Here is a 21,483-nt window from a genome sequence, read left to right on the forward strand (position 1 = left end):
AAAGCCCCCCTCGGCTTATATTCGGGTCGGCTTATACTCGAGTATATGCAGTATTTTTATACAACTGTATGTGCCCTAGTCTGTGCTGATAACCTCACACTAGCTATAGCTGAAGCTCTGTTTGGACATACAAATGATGAGGAGGAATCTAGTTTTGAAGATTTTAACTCTTGGGTTTTAGCTTGGTTGCTGATTGAGCTAAGGTTTTTGTACTTTTAAAGTTATTGTTGATACCATATTGTTTTTGTTGACACTCTTTTCCACTTACAGAGCTAGTTTACTGTTTTTCTTTGAAATATTCAAAAACATTTTAACCTACTGATGCCTTAATTAATGTAATTTTATTGGTATCTATTTTTATTTTTGAAATTTACCAGTAGCTGCTGCATTTCCCACCCTAGGCTTAGTATAATTCGAAAGTCAGTAAAGTTTCTTCTCCCAGGTTTTTGTTGTGGTAAAAAATCAGGTGCCTCTCTAATTTAGGTATTTGGGTTGGCTTATACTCAAGTATATACGGTAGTTATCTTTGAAAGCTGAAAACAATGCATACCAAATGGAAGAACCCAGCTTTCAACATGCATCATATTTTAGTCTTTGTCAGCTTTTTTATTCTGCTGTTTCCTTCTTGCAGTGTAGCCAAGCTTTTGCATTTGTTAGTAATAACCCAAGGGCCTGCCACTGGTTATTTTAGGTTTCCATAAATGTGTGACATACCACCAGTTAAAATAAGTAGCAGTAGTAAAATGGGATAAGTTGAATGCAAAAGCTCTAGACTGAAATAGGAACTATGCACATAGGCACCATGAGAGGGAGCTAAAGGGGCCCAAGGCCAAGGCGCAACTTGAGGAGATAATGTGTGTTGGGGGGGGCGTATTTGGCTGCCCTCTCCCTCCCTTCCCCTGCTTAAGAGTGAGGAGCTGAAGTGCTTGCCTTGCCTGCCATCTCCTCCTCCTCTTCCCCCCCCCCCCCATCAGCTTCTGCCTCCCACCTCCTCAGGTTGCTGCCCCGTGGCTCCCACCCATCCTGCCACCTCTGCTGCTGCCAACCACCTGGCCTTGAATCAGGCCAGGCAGGCAAAGCACCTTCAAGCAGTGGCCAGGGAGAAGCCAGAGACTTCCACCTCCCACCTAGGACGAAGGAGCTGGAGGCACATTTGCACTGCCTGCTCTATGCCCCTCCACCCACTGCTTTTTCAAGATGCCCACAGAGCAGAGGCACACCTCTCCTGCTGAGTAGGTGTGTGCCCCTCTCTGTGGCTTCTCCATGGAGGAAACCACCCTCAGATTCCACCCTTTTCCAGGCGAGGGAGACCAAGTTGGAGGGGAGAGTGGCCAGGGACTCAACCCTCCCTCCAGAAGCAGGAAGAACACTTTGTGGGGGGTGCGCAGCTGTTGGCCACCTCTTCCCGCAGAGCCCCTCTTTCTGTCTTTCCTTCCGCCTTTTGTCATTCTTTCTGCTTTTCTGTCCGATTTCAGGCTTTCTTTTTGACTTCCTCTCTTTCCTTCTGACTTTTTCTGCTTGCCTGTCTGTCTTTCTTTTTCTCTCCCTCTTTATTCCTTCCAGTTAACAAAATTAGAGTAGCTCAGCACCCTTCTCCCCCCAATTCCACTCCCCATGCTGAGGAGCAGGGTCCGGGGTGTGTGTGTGTGAAATTTCAGTTCTTGCCCCGGCGCCATTTTGTGTAGCTACACTATGCATTATGAATTTTAATGGCTGTAACTGTGTCCTTTTGAATGTTTTAGTGTCCTTTCACTCTGAAGTATTTTTTTAATCTGTTCTTTCCAGGATGTTCTTGAAGAGAGAATTTCACTGGAGGTTCAACTGGAACAGCTTCGACCTTTCTCTCACTTATAAGCCGATTGCCATTAACTGTGAACTAATTGACCTTTAAAAGGGGAAATTGGGTAAAAGGCCTAATTAAAGACCCATATGTTCAGCTCAGTGCACTGTTAACATTCTGTGATTGTTTTGTCCTCTGTCCTCCACAGATGTATTTAAGTACTTTTATAATTTTAATACAAAGAATTGGAATCAATGTTACCTTGAATGTTCTATATATTGGCACTGCCATCCCTCCCATTTCTTGGGGACACACTTACAAGTCTAAGTTGGAGCCAGGTTTTTACAATTTTCGTGGCCTAAATCCCAAACTGAAATTCATTACCTGATGGATGTTTTTGTATTTCACATCATGCATAAAAATATTCCAGTTATCCAAATTGATAACTTTGTTACCAGTTACCTTAAATAAACACAAAAGCACATTTTATCATGTGTGTGTGCTATGCATCTTTGTTTTGACTCCGAAAATGAGATTTACCTGCTGTGGTCATCGGTCAGTCTCTTATCACCATATATTATAACATTGCTCATTAACTGTAATTTCAAACAGCCTTCCATTTTGAATAAACCCAACTTCTTTCAAGTGCCACACACTTGCATACTATGTTGCCATGCCAAGTAGTTTTGATTATTCTTTTATCTTGAGGTATCTTGTACAACATGACCACAGCTTCACAGTTGTTTTAATTCATGACCCTGATTTTGCAGCATGCACATACACATCCCTTTTGTGAAAGGAACAGGTGTTCCTCTCAGTGAAGCCTATTTCCTGAACACCTGCAGTTGCATGATTTGCACATTGCCTTTTTTATTAACTGACACATTCACCAGACTCTCTTATAAAAGAATCCATGGTCAAGAAATGTGTCAGCACTTCAACTCTTCCCTCCCCTCAAGATACGTGGTTTAAGAGGGTTCGGCTACACTTTCTCCTCATGTCTCCAAGCCTTATTCTTCTGGCTTATAGACAAGTTGTATTATTAACAGAAAGTTCCCTCACTGTATCCTGCTCTTCAGGTTGATGTACTGTATTAGGATTTGTTGTATATTGTATAATACACACCTTTTGATCTCATATGTAAATTTGCATTAATGCTGACTAACAGCAGATATACTATTTAATGGCTTATTCTGGCTGTGGGATCATAGATGTTAAACTGCATGAATGTATCTCAGCAGAATCAGAACTAGCAATTGTGTGATTTTTACACCAATAAAACAGCACAATATTTTAACTTGGTGAATCCTTTCTAACTCTGGCTTAATGTATCAGGAATGTACAGTCTTTCATTGTTCTGTGAAAACAGTTATTTTGTGAAGTATTTGTTGACAAGAGAATAGCTGGTGCAGAAGTAGCTTGTGTTCTGACTTTCAGTATTGAATGATGATCAGGCCTGAAGCAAGATCTGAGTGCAAACCATGCTTTTTATTAGACAATAAACATGTAGTGTTTTACAAAAATGGAACAAAACAAGATAATTCATGTACCTGATATACCGAGCAGGAAAAGTAAAAACAGTAAAGGATAGAATGAAGAATCACTCTGTTTGGTAGTGATTCTTATATACCTTTTACTGATCTAATCATAATTAAGAATCACTAAGTTTGGTAGAGAGACAGTGTGATTTAAGTGATTAAGAGTGGTAGACTCTTATCTGGAGAACCGGGTTCTATTCCCTGCTGCACACGAAGCCTGCTGGGTGAGTGTGGGCCAGTTACAATTCTCTTAGAATTCTCTCATCTCATGTGGAGGCAGGCCATGGCAAACCAACTTTGCCTTGAAAACTCTATCTCACACACACACACACACACACACAGAAATCACTTTGGTAAGTACATTAATATGTATTTGTACGCATTGTATAAGGAACGCATTGTATAAGGAACGTATTTGTACGCATTGTATAAGGAATATTACAGTAAACATACTGTATTGTTGATATTGAAAAATTCCATTATGTTCAGGTTGTGAGAAAAATGTATTTTCAGCCATGCAGTAAGTCATGCAGAACTTGTTTGCTTGGTACTGCCATAGTATAGAACATCCCATGTTGGCAGAGGTATGTAATAGGTATGATTGTTTTTGGAAGGCAACATTGAGGATATTGGTCACCCAGCTGCCCTTTGCTTCAATACTATTGGCACAGTGAAGATTTTCTCCAGCATCATCAGGCTTGGGGGTAAGGCCCAGTGGTGGGATTCAGCAGGGATTCAGCAGGTTCGCACCACTGTTAAAATGGTGCTTGTAAATAACCAGTTGTTAAATTATTTTAATCCCACCACCAGAACCGGTTGTTAAACTATTTAAATCCCACCACTGGTGAGGCCATCTTTCTAACAGTGACTCAAGGTCAGGTGTCAGTCTAGAATTTAAAAGACTATTTCTTTGTTCTATATTCAGAAGCAGCATAAACAACCATTTTGAAAGGAAGTTTCAGTCCTTCCATGGACATAGTTTTAATTTTGAAAGTTAATGGATTTCCTATGCAAACACAACTTTTTCATGACATCTACTTAAAGTTATTTGTTAAAATAGATTTAAGTAAAGGTATTTGGAAATAGACTCATGTTTTGTTTCAGAGTTGCTGGCTTCGGTAAATCTTAAAATCCATTTTCTTCAATGCTACAGGTAATTGCTCTTTGCAGTGTAGAAAGCCATGGAAATTTGTTGACTTCCTCTGTAGAACAAATCCATTGATACCTTGGTCCTTGTAGAAGAAAAGCATTCTTTATATCTGTTAAATAGAAATGTTTGATTTCTTTTTCAGGCCAATGTAATCATAAAAGGAAGCTAAAATAAATTAATCTGAGGCACCTTCTAATGAAGGGAAAACAGCTAGGATCCAAAGAACTGTGCAACTAGTACTGCACACTTAAGGAAATTTTAACATGTTTTTTAAACAGCAGTACAGCAAACCATTTTTGAAACTGAGGACTTTCTAAGGAAGTTGGATATTGCATGGAATCTACTGCTCAAATACTAGTAGACTGAGAGAATTTCTAAAGTAGCCACTAGGAAAATGCACCAAAAATTTTCAAGTGCATTAATTACTTCCAAAGGCCACAAGTGTATAGAGCCTCCCATGGGTTTTTGACTCTTCATACTGAATCTCACACTAATGTGATTTTTTTACATGCTAGGCAGTATTTAGGTTATTGGGCCCCCAAGAATCATTTTTAGGCCAGGTATTGCTGTAAAAGTTCTTCACCCTGTGTAAAATCACTGACTTCTTTGAATTTTGATATTGCAAAGTAGGTTAATTGCTTGTTAGATAGCCAAGGGTATGTTACATCTGTATAATATTTTATTTACTATCAAATTACGCTAGAAAAAATAAAATCCTAACCAATAAAATAAATAAATAATAAATAAATAAATAAATAAACCAATAAAATCCTAAAATCCTCCTCTCGCACTGAGGATACCCCTCGGGGAGGTGGGGGGCTCCTTGTAGTGGGTGATTCGATCATTAGAAATGTAGAGAGTTGGGTTTGTGAGAGGCGTGATGACCGCATGGTGACTTGCCTGCCTGGTGCGAAGGTTGCGGATGTCACGCTTCGTCTAGATAGGCTTTTAGACAGTGCTGGGGTGGAGTCAGCAGTTGTGGTCCACATTGGCACCAACGACATTGGGAAATGTAGCCGGGAGGTTCTGGAAGCTAAATTTAGGCTGCTAGGGAACAGGTTGAAGTCCAGGACCTCCAAGGTGGCATTCTCAGAAATGCTACCCGTTCCACGCGCAGGGCGAGCTAGGCAAGCGGAGATACAGGGTCTCAATGCGTGGATGAGAAGGTGGTGTAAGGCAGAGGGTTTCAGATTTGTCAGGAACTGGGGAACCTTTGGGACAAGGCAGGCCTGTACAAACGGGACGGGCTTCATCTTAACCAAAGAGGAACCAGGCTGCTGGCGCTCAACATTAAAAAGATGGCAGAACAGCTTTTAAACTGATCACTGGGGGAAAGCCGACAGGAGCTGAGGTGACTTCGGTTCGGAATACAGTATCTATGGGGATGCAGACAGAGAGGGAGGTTTTTCTAAATCAACCACATACAAGCGAGGAACATAGCAATGTGCATGTGACTAGGGGTAGTGTCTACAAAAGACTTGAGGGTAAAGCACATAAATCCCAGGTTAAGGACAAAGACAGGGTATACAGGTGTCTCTATGCTAATAGTAGAAGCCTTCGACCTAAAATGGGGGAGCTGGAGTACAGAGTTTTGAAGGAGGACTTTGATATAGTGGGCATTACAGAGACATGGTGGAATGAGGAGAACCAGTGGGATGCTGTTATACCAGGCTACAGGCTCTATAGGAAGGATAGGACAGGGCGCATTGGGGGTGGAGTTGCCCTTTACATCAAAGAGAGCATAGTATCACATAAAATAGACAATGCAAGGGGAGCTGGTTCCCCTACAGAATCACTGTGGATATCAATACCAGGTGTGAAGGACAGTTTAATATTAGGAATATATTATCGTCCCCCTGACCAAAGTGCACAAGAGGATTCTGAGATGGAAAAAGAAATTAGAGAGGCCAACAAAAACAAAAAAATGTAGTGGTAATGGGTGATTTTAACTATCCCCATATAAACTGGAAAAATGCATGTTCAGGTCATAGTAAGGAGAGAGCATTCCTGGATATGCTAAATGACTGTGGCTTAGAGCATATGGTTGTGGAAACAACCAGGGGAGAGGTGATCCTAGATCTAATTCTATGTGGGACCCAGGACCTGGTGCAGGAAGTCAGTGTTGCTGAGCCGATAGGGAACAGCGACCACAATGCTGTCAGATTCAGTATCTCAGCATGCGAACAAGTGGCAACTACTAATGTAGTTACATTCGCCTTCAGAAAGGGAAATTTCTCAAAGATGAGGGGGATAGTGCGCAGGAAGCTGAAAGGGAAAATCAAGAGAATCAAAACTGTCCAAGATGCTTGGAGGTTATTTAAAAACACAGTAATAAAAGTTCAGTTGGAATGTGTTCCACAGGTTAGGAAAGGCAGCACCCAGTCCAAAAGAAAGCCACCATGGTTAACAAGAGAGGTTGAGGAAATTATCAGAAAAAAGAAAAAGTCCTTTAGAAAATGGAAGTCCAGTTTGACTGATGAAGAATATGAGAGGGAACACAAATGGTGGCAAAAGAGAAGCAAGTTAGCTGTAAGGGAGGCAAAAAAAGGATTATGAGGAACAAATGGCTGCGAACATCAAGACCAGCAACAAACAGTTCTTCAAGTACATCAAAAGCAGGAAGCCAGTAAGGGAAGCTGTAGGCCCGTTAGATGACAAAAGGAGCAAAGGGTGTGCTAAAAGATGGCATTTGGAGATTGCAGAGAAGCTGAATGAATTCTTTGCATCTGTCTTCACCCAAGAGGAGGTGAGGAAAATTCCTGTACCTGAATGAAGCTTCTTAGGAAGCGAATCTGAGGAACTAGCGAAGATAGTGGTAGACAAGGAAGAAGTTCTGGCAGCCATTGATAAACTAAATGTTACCAAATCCCCTGGCCCAGATTGCATTCACCCAAGAGTTCTTAAAGAGCTCAAGCATGAAATTGCTGATCTTCTCACTTTAATATGCAACTTATCCCTGAAATCAGGCTCCATCCCTGAAGACTGGAAGATGGCCAATGTCACACCAATCTTTAAGAAAGGATCTAGGGGGGTCCCGGGAAATTACAGGCCAGTCAGTTTGACATCTGTTCCTGGTAAATTAGTAGAATCTATCATTAAAGATAAAATTATTAAACATGTAGAAAAGCAAGACCTGCTGAGAAAGAGTCAGCATGGCTTTTGCAGAGGCAAATCCTGTCTTACAAACTTACTAGAGTTCTTTGAGGGTGTAAACAGGCATGTGGACAGGGGTGAACCGGTGGACATTGTCTACTTGGATTTCCAAAAGGCTTTTGACAAAGTTCCTCACCAGAGACTGTTGAGAAAACTCAGCAATGAAGGAATAAGAGGGGAAGTCCTCCTATGGATTAAAAAACTGGTTGAGAAACAGGAAACAAAGAGTGGGTGTAAATGGGAAGTTCTCACAATGGAGAGATGTCGGGAGGGGTGTCCCCCAAGGATCCGTTTTGGGACCAGTGCTCTTTAACCTATTCATAAATGACCTGGAAGTAGGGGTGGCTAGCGTGGTGGCCAAGTTTGCAGATGATACCAAATTATGTAGGGTGGTGAGAACCACAAAGGATTGCGAAGAGCTCCAATCGGACCTTGATAAATTAGGTGAGTGGGCTCAGAAATGGCAAATGCAGTTCAATGTAGCAAAATGTAAAGTGATGCACATAGGGGCAAAAAATCCAAACTTCACATACACGCTACAGGGGTCAGTGCTATCAGTCACAGACCAGGAAAGGGATTTAGGCGTCTTAGTTGATAGTTCCATGGGAATGTCAACTCAATGCATGGCAGCTGTGAAAAAAGGCAAACTCTATGCTGGGGATCATTAGAAAAGGAATTGATAATAAAACTGCAAAGATTGTCATGCCCTTATATAAAGCAGTGGTGCGACCGCACTTGGAGTACTGTGTCCAGTTCTGGTCGCCGCATCTCAAAAAGGATATTGAGGAGATAGAAAAAGTGCAGAGAAGGGCAACAAGGATGATTGAGGGACTGGAGCACCTTCCCTATGAGGAGAGGCTGCAGCGTTTGGGACTCTTTAGTTTGGAGAGGAGGCGGCTGAGGGGGGATATGATTGAAGTCTACAAAATTATGCATGGGGTAGAAAATGTTGACAGACAGAAATTTTTCTCTCTTTCTCACAATACTAGAACCAGAGGGCATTCATTGAAAATGCTGGGGGGAAGAATTAGGACTAATAAAAGGAAACACTTCTTCACGCAACGTGTGATTGGTGTTTGGAATATGCTGCCACAGGAGGTGGTGATGGCCACGAACCTGGATAGCTTTAAAAGGGGCTTGGACAGATTGATGGAGGAGAAGTCAATCTATGGCTACCAATCTTGATCCTCTTTGATCTGAGATTGCAAATGCCTTAACAGACCAGGTGATCGGGAGCAACAGCCGCAGAAGGCCATTGCGTTCACATCCTACATGTGAGCTCCCAAAGGCACCTGGTGGGCCACTGCGAGTAGCAGAGAGCTGGACTAGATGGACTTTGGTCTGATCCAGCAGGCTTGTTCTTATGTTCTTATGTTCTAATTAGTTTTACATGTTTATATCAGTTGAGGACATTGAAAAACATACATTTGGACTCTGGAATATCTTCAACAAAGAGTTGATGAAGCGCCACCACCTCCAAGAATTGGAGAGTCATCTTTGGGCTCCATTCAAAAGGCTTATGAAAGATGCTACGTCGAGCAATAACAAGTATATCGTTGAAAAGGAAAAGGCTAAGATCATGGGTGTGTTCATAGAGTCTGTAAAAATGAAAGCAAATAATACCATACATCTTCCAAACTATTTAAATATAAGGATATCAATATAAGGCTTCTTTAAGTACTTTTTAAAACCGAGAAAATAATTAAGACAAACACACAATAAGAAAAACAGAAGTGCCAACACAGTATGTTATATTAGGAGCTGCTATTTAAGACAATCATTCTAACGTTTGTTTACTAGTTAAGTATTAGAATTGGCTCAACACAGTGACTCGCATCTTTCAAGTGCCAGTGTCTGAGTTTAACTTGTGCTCCTGTTCCCCTGTCCTCTCAGTTCCTTTCTGTCCCAAGGGGAGGAGGAGGCATTCTGGAGGAGCGAGAGTGTGAAATGAGCCACTTCTCTCCACATAGTGCAGCTGTACTGATAGGTCAGCTTCCCCCTTTCTCCTGCCCTCAGCCTCCAAGGCATACAGCTGATACACATTAACAAAACCAATCCAGAGGGGAGACTGATTAGTCTCTTGGGTGTGGTATGGGCTCGCACCAGCAGATTTTCCCTCCCCAGGGCACTTATTCTGGCAGAGGGGCAAAAACACCAGCAGGCAGTTGTCATAGCCCTTCAGGACACCCAAACATGGTTCCGGGTGCCACATCAACATTCCTGAACTGCAGCCAGCTTTGTTGGCACAGCAGGGGTGTGCTGGAGGCATTCCTGGAGGTTGGAACCAACTGTAATTGGCTTCTACCTAACATTTAGGGCCAGGAACACCGCAGCCCAGGCCTTAGATCAGGGGTAGGGAACCTGCGGCTCTCCAGATGTTCAGGAACTACAATTCCCATCAGCCTCTACCAGCATGGCCAATTGGCCATGCTGGTAGGGGCTGATGGGAATTGTAGTTCCTGAACATCTGGAGAGCCGCAGGTTCCCTACCCCTGCCTTAGATGGCACGATTCCATTCAGCCCAATGGAAGGCTTTCAGGCAGCTGGGTTTTTTTCTTTTGGGCTGCACTTCCAAACTGCTTGAAAGCCTTCTGGGGACTTGCAGCGGCAGAACCATCCCCAGCTACAGCACCCTCTGGATTGGGTTGCCAGTTGCCTTAAAACACATCAAATCACTGGTCTATCATGCAGCTAGGAAAAATGGAACCCGGGGCAAAATTTGAGTTTTCTGCCCCACGCCATGGGCGGTTGCCCTCTCTCACTAAAACCAAACAATCTACTAGCAGCAAAGCCCATTGCTGGGGAGATGCAATGGGCCCTAGAAAAGGGTGGAAGAGGAAGGTTCTCACCAAAAATGGGCTTTAGTGGGGCTGTAGGAGCCCCCACCCCACCTTTGCTCGAGGTGTGACACTTACCTGGGTATGCATCTGTGGCTCAGGGGTGGGACAGGTTGAAGAATGTGGCTTGAGGTAGGAAGGAAGGCGAGGATAGGTGGAGGGTGGAGAGGGGTGAGGTGGGGGAGTGTAGCAAAGTGAGGGCTGGAGTGGAGGAGGATGGAACAGAGTGGCTTGGGGTGGTGGAAGGGTTGAAAAGGCAGGCTTGGGGAGGCAGATTGGGAGAGGGTGGAATAGGAGGCTTCAAGTGGGAAAGGTAAGAAAGGTGAGGGTTCTGGTGGGGCAGGGTGGCAAGGTGAGGCATGGGAGAGGGTTGAAAGGTAAGGCTTAGGGTGGTGAGGTGGCTAGGGGTGGGGGATGGGTGTAGGAGAGTATGATGGTGAGTGGGGTTATCAGGTGAGTGTCGGGGTGGGGCAGGGTGGCAAGGTGAGGGGTGGGGGAGGGGAGGGCTGAAAGGTGAGGCTTGGGTCAGGGGAGCATTAGAAGGTAAGGCTTGGGGTGGGGAGGATCGAAAGGTTTGACTAGCAGTGGGGGAGAGTGGAAAGATTAGGATTGGGGTGGGGGAGGGTGGAAAGTGGCTGCGGGATTGGTAGGTGAGTCTGAGGGTGGGGAGGGTTGGGAGTAAGTATTGGGAATGGGGGAAAATTAGAAAATGAGACTTGGGCAGTGGGAGGATAGGAAGCTGTAGGTAAGGGTGGGGTGGCAGGGCCTGGGCTTCCTCGCAGGGGTGGGGGCCACAGACCTGGGCTTCCTTGTGCGGGTGATGAGCCTGAGAGGGCTTGTGGGGAGTGGGGGCAATGGAGCTTTTAGAGTGGAGGCAAGGCACCGCTGCCCTGAGGTGGGACTGTGGCCATGTGGGGGGCGATCTTCCATCCCCCCATGTGACTGAGAGGTGGCTGCCCAGGGCATTTGTCCCCAGGCTTTCCCATGGAAGCTCTACCTCTGTTATCAAGATCAAAACAGTCTGTTCTGATTGGATGTGGCTCTTTCACATCATCTACTACCAGATCATTTTAATTTGCCAGATGTCTCTTTTACATGCCACACAGATACTGTGTTATACTATACTGTGGTCCCTGCACGGGAACCACACAGGTTGTACAGCTCCAAGAATAACCTTTCCAAGGCACTCCTTATTTTTTTTCTTTAATACTCAGACTAATACTTACATAGATTCACTTACCTGAATGGAGCACTGACTTTCTCAGAACAGCAGCACAGCTGAGCTACATCTTGTGTCCTAATTAGATACCTGTTGGCTTTTAATAACTGCTGTAGGTTAAAAATAAAATATATATCATGAAAACCAAATCTGAAACCTGGTGGTTGAGCTCCAACAGTTCATCACAAAGCACGAAGGTGCCATGCTTAAACATCATCAGGAAGCATATATAGTTGGCATGAATTCTCAGCTCTTCCCTCAGATACCAACTGTCATTTTTGGGTATACCTCTATTAGGAACAACAGCACACATCCCAAGATTCGTTGCACAGTACAACTGCTTTAAACAAGCTTTTCTTGAAAAAGGCTGTCATTCTGAATAATAATAGTGAAATGTGTATTGTAAAACAAAACCATAAAATTGATGATCAGCAGACTGTATCCTAGCTTTTCCAGTGGTTAAAAGTGGAAATATGCCATTTTGACCACCAAAAAGTCTGTGCTGCAGACTGTATGACCCATGTGAACAAAACCAACAAGGGACAGCAGCTATACCAAGCAAGAAGTTGGAAGAGAATAAGTGGAAAAGCTAATAGGATCTAACCTATTTTATAAATTTTATTGTATATTTGTGTAGGTACACTCTCCCTTTGTTGTATTAAACTGTTAGTATCAATGAAATACTACTTTTGTGCCCTACTGTCTTGTGTTAAGGATATTTCCATTTGCTACTTTTTACTACGCTGCCAATATCACTTTTGTCCAACAGAGTACACTACAGTCCTACCTTTTATCTCTGGCCCTTTCCCCACTTCCCTTAAGCCCCACGCTACTCGAGGAGAGTAGCGCGGGGTCCCTCAGCAGTTCCCACTGAGAGGGGCGACGATAGCGCAGCCGCCCCAAAGCTGCTGCTGTCGCGCCCCTCAGCGCACGGCATCCCAGACGCTCTTCTGAACGGCGCCTTTTGACGTCCCTGCACAGAGCGCGGGGTCGTGGGGACGCCTGGGCGCGCGCCTGGGATGCCGCGCGCTGAGAGCAGCGCGCGGCATAGGGGGGATGGAAGCGAGTGGGGAAAGGCCCTCTATTGTATTATTTCTGTTAATGAAGAAGAAGTTTGGATTTATACCCCGCCTTTCTCTCTTATATGGAGGCTCAAGGCGGCTTACAAACCTTTTACCTTTTCCCCAAAACAGATACCTTGTGAGGTAGGCAGGGCTGAGAGAGATCCAAAGAACTGTGATTAGCCCAAGACTATTGTGTAGGAGCATAGAAACAAATGCAGTTCACCAGATAAGAGTCTGCCATTCATGTGGAGGAGTGGAAAATCAAACCCAGTTCTCCAGATTAGAGTCTACCACTCTTAACCACTACACCACGCTGGCTGTCACTATGAGTTGCATTGCAACAAAACACTCATGGAGTGCGCTGGCTGACATGGATCTTGACCCCAGTCCCTAGGATCTCTGACAAATTGAAGCTGGAGGTCAGGAGACCCCCATGGACAAAAAGCATGCAACATGAGGACCTATAGTGAAGAGTAAGAGCCAAGGCAAATTGCTCCAACCAACAGAAGCTCCACAACTGGCAGATGGGGTGGATGGTTGCCTGGTCCCACTTTTCAAAGCTGTCTGGCTTTTTTCCACAATAATAGTTTTTGAGGGATTGTGGTCCCCAATGCTTGTTTTTACAGACAAAACTGCCACTGTGGTACATTTATTATCTTAGCATCAACCATACAGCAGATGCATTTGCTTGTGCACTTCCGCTAGTGATACCACCTTGTGCTCTATTCCGCCTTCATCATGTACATGCATGCATTTTCCTTGCAGTACATCTGTCTACAAATGTGGGTACTTACAGGACATCCTTGGATGAGTCTTTGTGTAGTTAGTATCTGATCATCTCTGCCCATGTTTTGCTTTAGCTGAAGATTTAAAACAAGGAGCATGAGGGTGCAGGCTCCCCAGGAGGGGGAAAATATCTGTACTTACAGACCATTCAAGGTAACAATCATGCAATCCTACAAGGACACTTACTTGGGAATAAATCCCAATGGGTACACTTTAGCAGGATTCTGAGCAAACTGCTTAAGACTGCTCTCTTAGTTTAAATTGAAATGTAGGTAAATTTTATTTAAGGTTTTATTTATTTTATGTAAGGCTTTAACATAATCTGTCAGTGTTACATCTCTGAGCTAAATTTGACAGTGTCTGGGCTCCGTACTCTGACCTACCAAAACTCTTCTGAAATGATAGGCCAACAAAGATTCACTCACTGAATCACCTCAGGTTTCTCATGGAAAGTTTCATATTTTGTCTGACTACTTCTACATAAAATTCAGACTTCACTATATGAGCGAGAAGGTTGAGGAGAAGTTTTATGTGGTAAACAGATTTAGATAAGTGATCTCCATGTGAAAACTGAGGTACTAGAATTGCATAGCTACTATCTCAGCAATTGAACATGTACATTTTCTTAAAAAGCATGCCCAGTTGATGTAAGTTTGTCTTAGAACTTACAACACAGAATCCCACATAACTTTGAAAAATAACATGCAAACTTTGATATTCTGTAAAACAGACAGTGATTACACAGAATGACATGTGTTTCAACTCAACTTGTGCTGGATCCTGTGACTACCCTCCACTAAGTCTTCCTCTAACAAAAAAATTATTTATCAGAGAAAGACTTCCTGTATCAAGTAATGTCACTTTCCTTTAAAAGAAGACTCAGCAGAAAGGAGTCATTGAATCCAGCCCACTGTTTACAGTATGGGGACCTTTGTGATCCATTTAACAGCATCATATTGAAAGGAACATGTGACAGACCTGATCTATGTAATCTTTATATTGACGCATTTGTTTAATTGCAGAAGTCACGTCTTCATGGTCAGTGTGTTCTGTTGGAGTGTGAAGCCTCAAAGCATGCAGGAGCACAATGTACTCTTCAAACCTCTTAGACGGGCACAGCAGAAGTTCCTGTAGGCTACATCGCTCATACTTATATCATGCTTTAAGTAACAAAGTGGCAGAATCATATTCCATGTACTTTAGTATTTCTCTCTAGGTATAGACTTAGACATTCTGCTTGTATTTCCTTTTGTCTAGTGTGGAGATGGTTCTCTGGTGCTAGGCACTTGGCTCCTTGGGCACCACTGGGTCTTTTAGCAGTACCTAATATCAGAGGAATGTGACCACAGCAGAAGACTGCTGCTGCAATGGATGAACACAAGTGAAAACAAGGTACAGGATCTAAGCCCATAACATTTAGGTGGGATAAACGGATAAGTCCTTGTTTAGCTTGACTTGCAGTTGCTGTTTTAATGTGCTTTTACCTGCAAAGTAGTGCAACTAAAAGCCCTAGTTTAAGACAGAGCAAGCAATAAATATCTTGTGATTCTACTTATTTATGATTAGTGTACCACATTTTCCTTGGAACAAGTTGCTCAGTAGAGGATCCCACCCCTGAAATCTGCTGTCATGTAGGACATTGTAAAACTGGGAAGGATATTTCAAATATCCTCACAGGGAAAAAGCAGGGCATTGCTCCACTATGAACTACTACCATATTCTGAGTGACCTTCAAAGGACCTCAGCACTTCAACTTCAAAGGACCTCAACACAGAACTTGATAACTGTCTTCATAAGTCTGCCTCTGTAAGTGTTCAACTAACCATGCATCACTATGAGCCTATTTATTTAGAAAAGATAGTGCTGGAGTGATATGGGTAGGGGACAGTAGTAAAGTTCTTTTCCCCAAAACCATAGAGAGACAAGGTCTAAACGAATAAATGTGTTGTAACCAATACCACAGAAGAATTATGGGCAGCTCAGGCTAAACTACAGGACTAGGAATTGGCTCTGGTGCTAGAGGAGGTAACAACAGTATTTCATCAGCCGCTATGCTTCTTTTCACGGGAACTGGCAGGCTCCCTCTTTTATTTATTCACTTATAAATATCTATACCGTGGCACATACCAGAGCCCTTCGGGGGAGGGCGGTATACAAAACTAATAAATAATAACAACAACAACTCTAGATAGCTTACACAGGTTAAAAACAATTAAAAACCACAATTAAAGCATCATAAATATAACAATTAAAATAACAATAAAATAGCCTTAAAATAACCCACTCCCACTCCCTCACTTCTGAAAATGAGCTGTAATTACTCAGATCCCTCTTGCCCTGTTGTAAGAACTACTACTGTCTGTTACAAAATGCCTCATTTCTTGGTGCCTATGTTGCTTTCTTTCATGCACCAGGCAAAAGTGTATCTGCTCACACACACTTTCAATTAAGGAATTGACTTTTTAAAACACTATTTTAGCCTAAGAACTATTTAACGCTATTTTTAATCTGTTATATTCTGTCGGTGGTCTGTTCTTAAGATCTATATGGTTATGCTTAACTGGAGGTTTTTTAAATGCTGGATTTTAATTAATTTGTTTTTACTGTTTTCATATTGTAAACCAGATAAAACAGGTTCCTGGAGAAGGAGCATAAACTTGTTCTAAATAAATATATATGCCCAAGAATATATAACTTTGTGCGGGACTTCCTTCATGACTTCCAAGGACTGACGCTGCTACAAAAGCAAACTGAGTCCAATGCTATCTGCCTGCCTCTAAAACAGACGTGGGCAATTCTGGATAAGGTGCTGGGATTTGCATGTCGCTAGGGAAAAAATCTGCAAATATACCCCAGGGATCTGTTTATTATTTGGGATATATAAGTAACTCTTTCAGAGGGCAAGCAAGCAGACTAAAGTGTCTGGCATAAAAAGGGGTTCCGCTTCCCTCCCCAACTAGCCTTAATATGTTGCATACATTTCAAGTCTCAAGCTATAGGTGTTCAGGGAGCTAGCCTACCATGTGCATTAAGTACTTTATAGGCAGCCTGGTAAAATTGTCAGGATTTTGTTTCATGTTTTGGTAGTACAATTTTTGGTCTTTTTTACACTACCTCCTCATGCCAGTATCAACGGTCTTATCATGCCTCTTCAAGAAAGCACGGAACAGTGGAGTTGTTTCCCTGTACTGCAAAAAGGAAGGCATTTGAAAGTCAGTGTTGCTTTATTGCCCTTATGGAGATGTTAGTATTTTCATCACTCTAAAGCTATTTTTCCCCTTAGGAGGCAAGATGTTAGCACATTCCAGTTTCTGTAATAAAAGTAAATTGTCTCAGTCTCTAAACCTCCCACATAGCATAAATGTTCCATCTCCTGTGCAGGATAATTTAAAAATGCTAAGACACAGGTGATACAATTCTAAAATGCATTTAATGGTATTATGTTGATACTGATATTCTGTTCTACCGCCAGCATTATGTTGCCAGTCTGTGTCTATAATAGATTTCCAGGACAAGAATAGTAAAATGTTTTCATAGAAAAGAAAATCCCTCCGACAAGCCAGTGTATTTCTACAAAAAGAAGTTGATCTGGTGACAGGGATAGCATATATATGTATTAAGGCAAGCCATTTTATTATGTGTATTGCCCTTGGTACTAGAGAAATTAGAGGTGGAATGTTAAGAGCATTTTTCAATGGGCAAAGAGACAGGGTATGTGAGCTCGGGAAGAGTATAAGTAATGTTTGCGAACAACGGAGCTCTGAGACTCCTTCCTGAAGCTCACAAGCAATCTCCCAAAGCTGCAGCTTTGAACAAATAAATCTTTGAAACAAAGGCATCTTTTGGAATTGGTTATTTGACCTTAGCAGGGCTTTGCTCTGTGCTTATCACTGGGACTAGGTCTTAAGGTGTTTAGCACAGTAGTCTTCAAATGACATAATGAGCCATTATATGAGAACATTGCTCCAAGTTCTTTCTGTAACTACAACAAAAATGTTGTAGGAAAGGGAACTGAGGCCATTTCCACATGGTCAAAATATCCCCGGGTGAGTGAGAAATATATCCCAGTTCAGCCATGAATTCCACATGGCTCCCGGTGCTAATGTGGGCTTGCCTCGGTGCTGCCCTGCAGCATTTCCCTTAACCTACGATATTCAAAAATTGCCAGTTTGGCAGTTCTTTTAAAAGATCCCACTGTGACCCTGTTACCATGCAAACACCATGGGAGCAGACCCAGTATATTTTTCCTGTCTCGCCTCTTTATCGCTAGGGGGAAGCAGTACCCTCTGCCAGCAAGGTGTGTATCTTGTAGGAAGGGGAAAGCTAGGGGGAGGGACTGTTTCCTCTGTCTTTGGAGCTGGCGAGGCATGGATTGTGTAGGAAGGGTAAAGCTGGGTGGGAGGAGAGCTGTTCCCTCGGTCTTTTGTCAATGGGGGTAAATACAAAAGACCCAGGCCCTTCAGGGGTAGGGCGGTATAAAAACCTCAAAAATAAATAAATAAATTACGTCCTGGTCTTGCATTGGTTTCTGAGAAGAAGCGGGGATCTATGCGGAGGCAGAAACTGGGATAAAATAGCCCCAGTATGTACAATCCCGGATCGACCCTGGTGTAATTGTGCTGTGCAGAAACAGCCTGAGAGGAGGCAATGTAGACTCTCAAGCCCCGTGGAGTGCTTGCTCCAGAGTCCTGGACTTTCAAAAGTACTTTGTGAAGGGAAGGGGGAAGCTTGGGAAAAAAAATACTCAAGCAGAATAATCCTTCTTGTTCCCATAATCCTGGCTACTTCTTTAAACTTTCAGATCTCCAAAGAAACAAAAAGTGTACATGCCAACAAATACAAATCTTGTGCCACTGTCTGTTTACCTTATAAGCCATTTGGTAAACCATATTAATTCAGAAGACACTGTTTAATTATAAGATAGAGAACTCACAGGAATGGAGAAGGCCCCAATTCTCGAGTCCTGTGATGGTTACGCTTCCAGCCAGTTTCATAAAAAACATACCTGGTCGATTGTTTTCAGAATTACTGCATAATTGTTATAGAAGTTTGAATATATTTGAAACTGCTGGCCAAATTTAATGAGTATGTCTCCTAAGTTTTGGACTGGGCTCCATTCCTTAAGTCTTTGTGTTAGCTTTGCCAAAAACCACCTGCATTTGAAAAGAGACAAGTATGTTTCTCAGTATCTGGCTCCAGGCAAGTTTCAACAACTGCTGATAACAAGTTTGCATATTTATTAGTCTTCCCATCTGAGAGACACATGCATTAAGGTAGTGACTGAAACATGGCACTTACAGAGGCCATGCCACCTGCCTGTGTGTTTCCACATAGGCTCCACGTGCTTTGTCCCAAGAGTAAAGGGCCAACACTGCAACAGGATATGCTGCAGAATACCTCATGATAAATAATATTTCAGGCTATGGAGAGTACACAATTGGAAACAGCTGCCCAGTCACAGGCTGTCACTTGCAGAATCCCAGCCTTTTACTATTTGCCTCCCTATGACAGCTAGTAAGTCTTCCTTTTACTGCACATAGTGTAAATCTGAGGTGTGAGCAAAAGGGCTCTTGGCCCTTGACCTCTTACTTAGTCCCTAACTTATAGATGGGACCTGTGGTTAAATCAGCATTTTATTCTGAACACACTCAGGTCACCTTGTTTATTGTAGTTGTTGGTGTAAGCTGCTTTGGATTACCTCAGGGAGAAAAGCTGAATACAAATACTTAAAGAAATGTTGTGACTAGTCCCCTCTCTCATAGTTGTACACTACTCGTTTTCAAAACAGCAGCATTGGGAGCCCTTGAATTGGTCTTGAATTGGTCAAAAGGCTCTTGACCAAAAGGTAACTATCACCATAAATAACTCTTGGGAAGTCACATACATAACATCTTCCTCTTGAGAGCTTGGATTTTCACCCCCAAGTGCTGTCTCACTCATTTCATTGTGCATACAGGATATCCATCCATTGAAAGACATGAGATAACAGTTTTGTGCACACAAAGTGCACTTGGAGTTACCAATTAGAGCAAACCTTTTTATTAGTCATGAATATTATTCCCACAGGAATGAGGTTAGTTGGCATGGAATTGTATTCATCACTAATTCTCTGTAAATCCTTGAAGCATTTCATATAGTAGCCTATACACAATATAACCTCCTTTCTTATGAAGACTATTATTGTTTTTTTAAGTATCGCTTTAGTGCCTATTGTTTTGTTCTAGTTATGTGAAAAGTAGGGTTTTCAAGGGTCAGTCCAGATGTATATGCACAGCAGGGGTTGTACACTTAAGTAGAAATCAGACCCATTTCTAAATGAACATTTTTCTTCACTTTCCCCCAGCTATTTTTCTCTTACAAGTGAAAAAGAATTTTAAGAAGAAAAACAGGTAGATAACAGAATTAAGAAGCCCTGTTTCTACCACCCCAATGAAAGAGCCAGCTTAACAAAAAAAAAACTGTTGAAAGAGTACTATGTTTCAGTTACATTACTTTCTTTTTTTTTTGGGAGTTCTCAAGTAATCCATCTTAGCAAGAAATTCCTTCTAGCACAGTTCCAGTGAACTGTTCTTTCCCCTAATTACCAGATACTTGAACCTAATTAGAAGTATGTAGGTTTGAAGCCTTCATGAATTTGTATCTTAATGTGCTTCAGAACTGTCTCTAGAAAGTACCTATTGAGTTGTAAAATGTCCAAAATATCAGAAAAGATTATCTGAACATTGGCATGGCTTAGGATGGGTCGATTGGATGCTAACGCTGCTTTCAGTGGCTTAGTGTAAACATCTCTTATAATTTCCAGTACATGGACATAATTCTTCTCACTGATCAGAAGTTCTCTGGCAAATCTCTCTCGTTTCTCTGGTGTGTTCTCCTGAAGTTTCCCATTCTGAAAATCAAACCATTTGAGAAGCCAGTCAACATTTCTGTTTGAATGTTCTTTGTGTCAACCACCTTGGATTTTAATGATTAAAGGATGAGATTTGGGATATTATTTGAAAAAGATATTACATTATTTTAATTAATGTTCTGTTTTCTTCTCTCTGTTCTGAACCTTCATAGTTATACCAGGTTTATCATCAAAATAAGAAAATTAAGATAAAGCATCAGGACACCATAATTTTGATATTGCCTCAAAATAGGCAACATACTATGTAGGGTGTGGTGGGTTTTCCAGGCTGTGTGGCCGTGGTCTGGTGGATCTTGTTCCTAACGTTTCACCTGCATCTGTGGCTGGCATCTTCAGAGGTGTATCACAGAGGGAAGTCTACCAGTACTTCAAAACAACAAAAGCAAACCCCAAGGGCATGCTAACTTCATGAACAATGGACTCCACCCAAACACAGGATTTGCATTCACCGATACTGCTGCTGCTGCAGGGCATGAAAATGCAAATCACTCCCTGGACTGATAAGCCCCACCTGCAATACAATACTATCAACCACATCTTTGCATAACAAGTTCCACCCAAACACTTACTGATTGGTTCCCCACCCTGGGACATGGACAATATATACCCCACTAAACATTCCCTTCTCACTGACACAGTGTGTAACAGACTTCCCTCTGTGATATACCTCTGAAGATGCCAGTCACAGATGCAGGGAAAACGTTAGGAACAAGATCCACCAGACCACAACCACACAGCCCTGAAAACCCACCACAACCAGTTGAATCCGGCTGTGAAAGCCTTCGACAATACATACCATGTAGGGTACAATTTCGATTCCACTTGGTCTAGAAAGGGCTGCCTCTTATTGAGTTGTAACATATGATTTTATTCTACCCTTTACTGAAAGGAGACTGCTGCTGATGCACTGGAACAAAATGTTGCTGTTAACAGCACAGAGTCATAGGATCCAACCATATATACAATTCTATTCACACTGCTACAGTTAATCTGACAATATATCTAATCTGAAGCTGTTGTTTAAAAACAATTTCATTAAGGAGATA

General features: G+C 42.4%; 2 protein-coding genes across 5 annotated transcripts in view; one reads left to right on the top strand and one right to left on the bottom strand.

Annotated features, from left to right (window-relative positions):
• Positions 1–3,077, top strand: part of REPS1 (RALBP1 associated Eps domain containing 1) — a 56,849-nt gene extending 53,772 nt beyond the window's left edge. Inside the window, 1 exon segment of the mRNA XM_048489637.1 lies at positions 1,786–3,077. Coding sequence (XP_048345594.1) covers positions 1,786–1,854 — 69 coding nt within the window. The 3' untranslated portion in view covers positions 1,855–3,077.
• Positions 3,078–3,538: 461 nt separating this feature from the next.
• The window catches only part of ECT2L (epithelial cell transforming 2 like), a 47,928-nt gene continuing 29,983 nt past the window's right edge, over positions 3,539–21,483 (bottom strand). For 2 of the 4 annotated variants that reach the window (XM_048489621.1, XM_048489622.1), the window contains 8 exons: positions 20,202–20,416; positions 18,533–18,680; positions 16,642–16,715; positions 14,506–14,662; positions 13,536–13,601; positions 11,699–11,787; positions 9,047–9,219; positions 3,539–4,577 (listed from right to left, as the gene is read on the bottom strand). In XM_048489621.1, the coding sequence (XP_048345578.1) occupies positions 4,444–4,577; positions 9,047–9,219; positions 11,699–11,787; positions 13,536–13,601; positions 14,506–14,662; positions 16,642–16,715; positions 18,533–18,680; positions 20,202–20,416 (1,056 nt within the window). In that variant the 3' untranslated portion in view covers positions 3,539–4,443. Of the gene's footprint in view, positions 4,578–9,046; positions 9,220–11,698; positions 11,788–13,535; positions 13,602–14,505; positions 14,663–14,709; positions 14,890–16,641; positions 16,716–18,532; positions 18,681–20,201; positions 20,417–21,483 lie in introns of those variants that run through there. The other 2 variants (XR_007243914.1, XM_048489625.1) reach the window with 2 other exon arrangements.

This window comes from Sphaerodactylus townsendi, linkage group LG01, assembly GCF_021028975.2.
Source record: "Sphaerodactylus townsendi isolate TG3544 linkage group LG01, MPM_Stown_v2.3, whole genome shotgun sequence".
In the NCBI taxonomy this organism is placed as follows: Eukaryota; Metazoa; Chordata; class Lepidosauria; order Squamata; family Sphaerodactylidae; genus Sphaerodactylus; species Sphaerodactylus townsendi.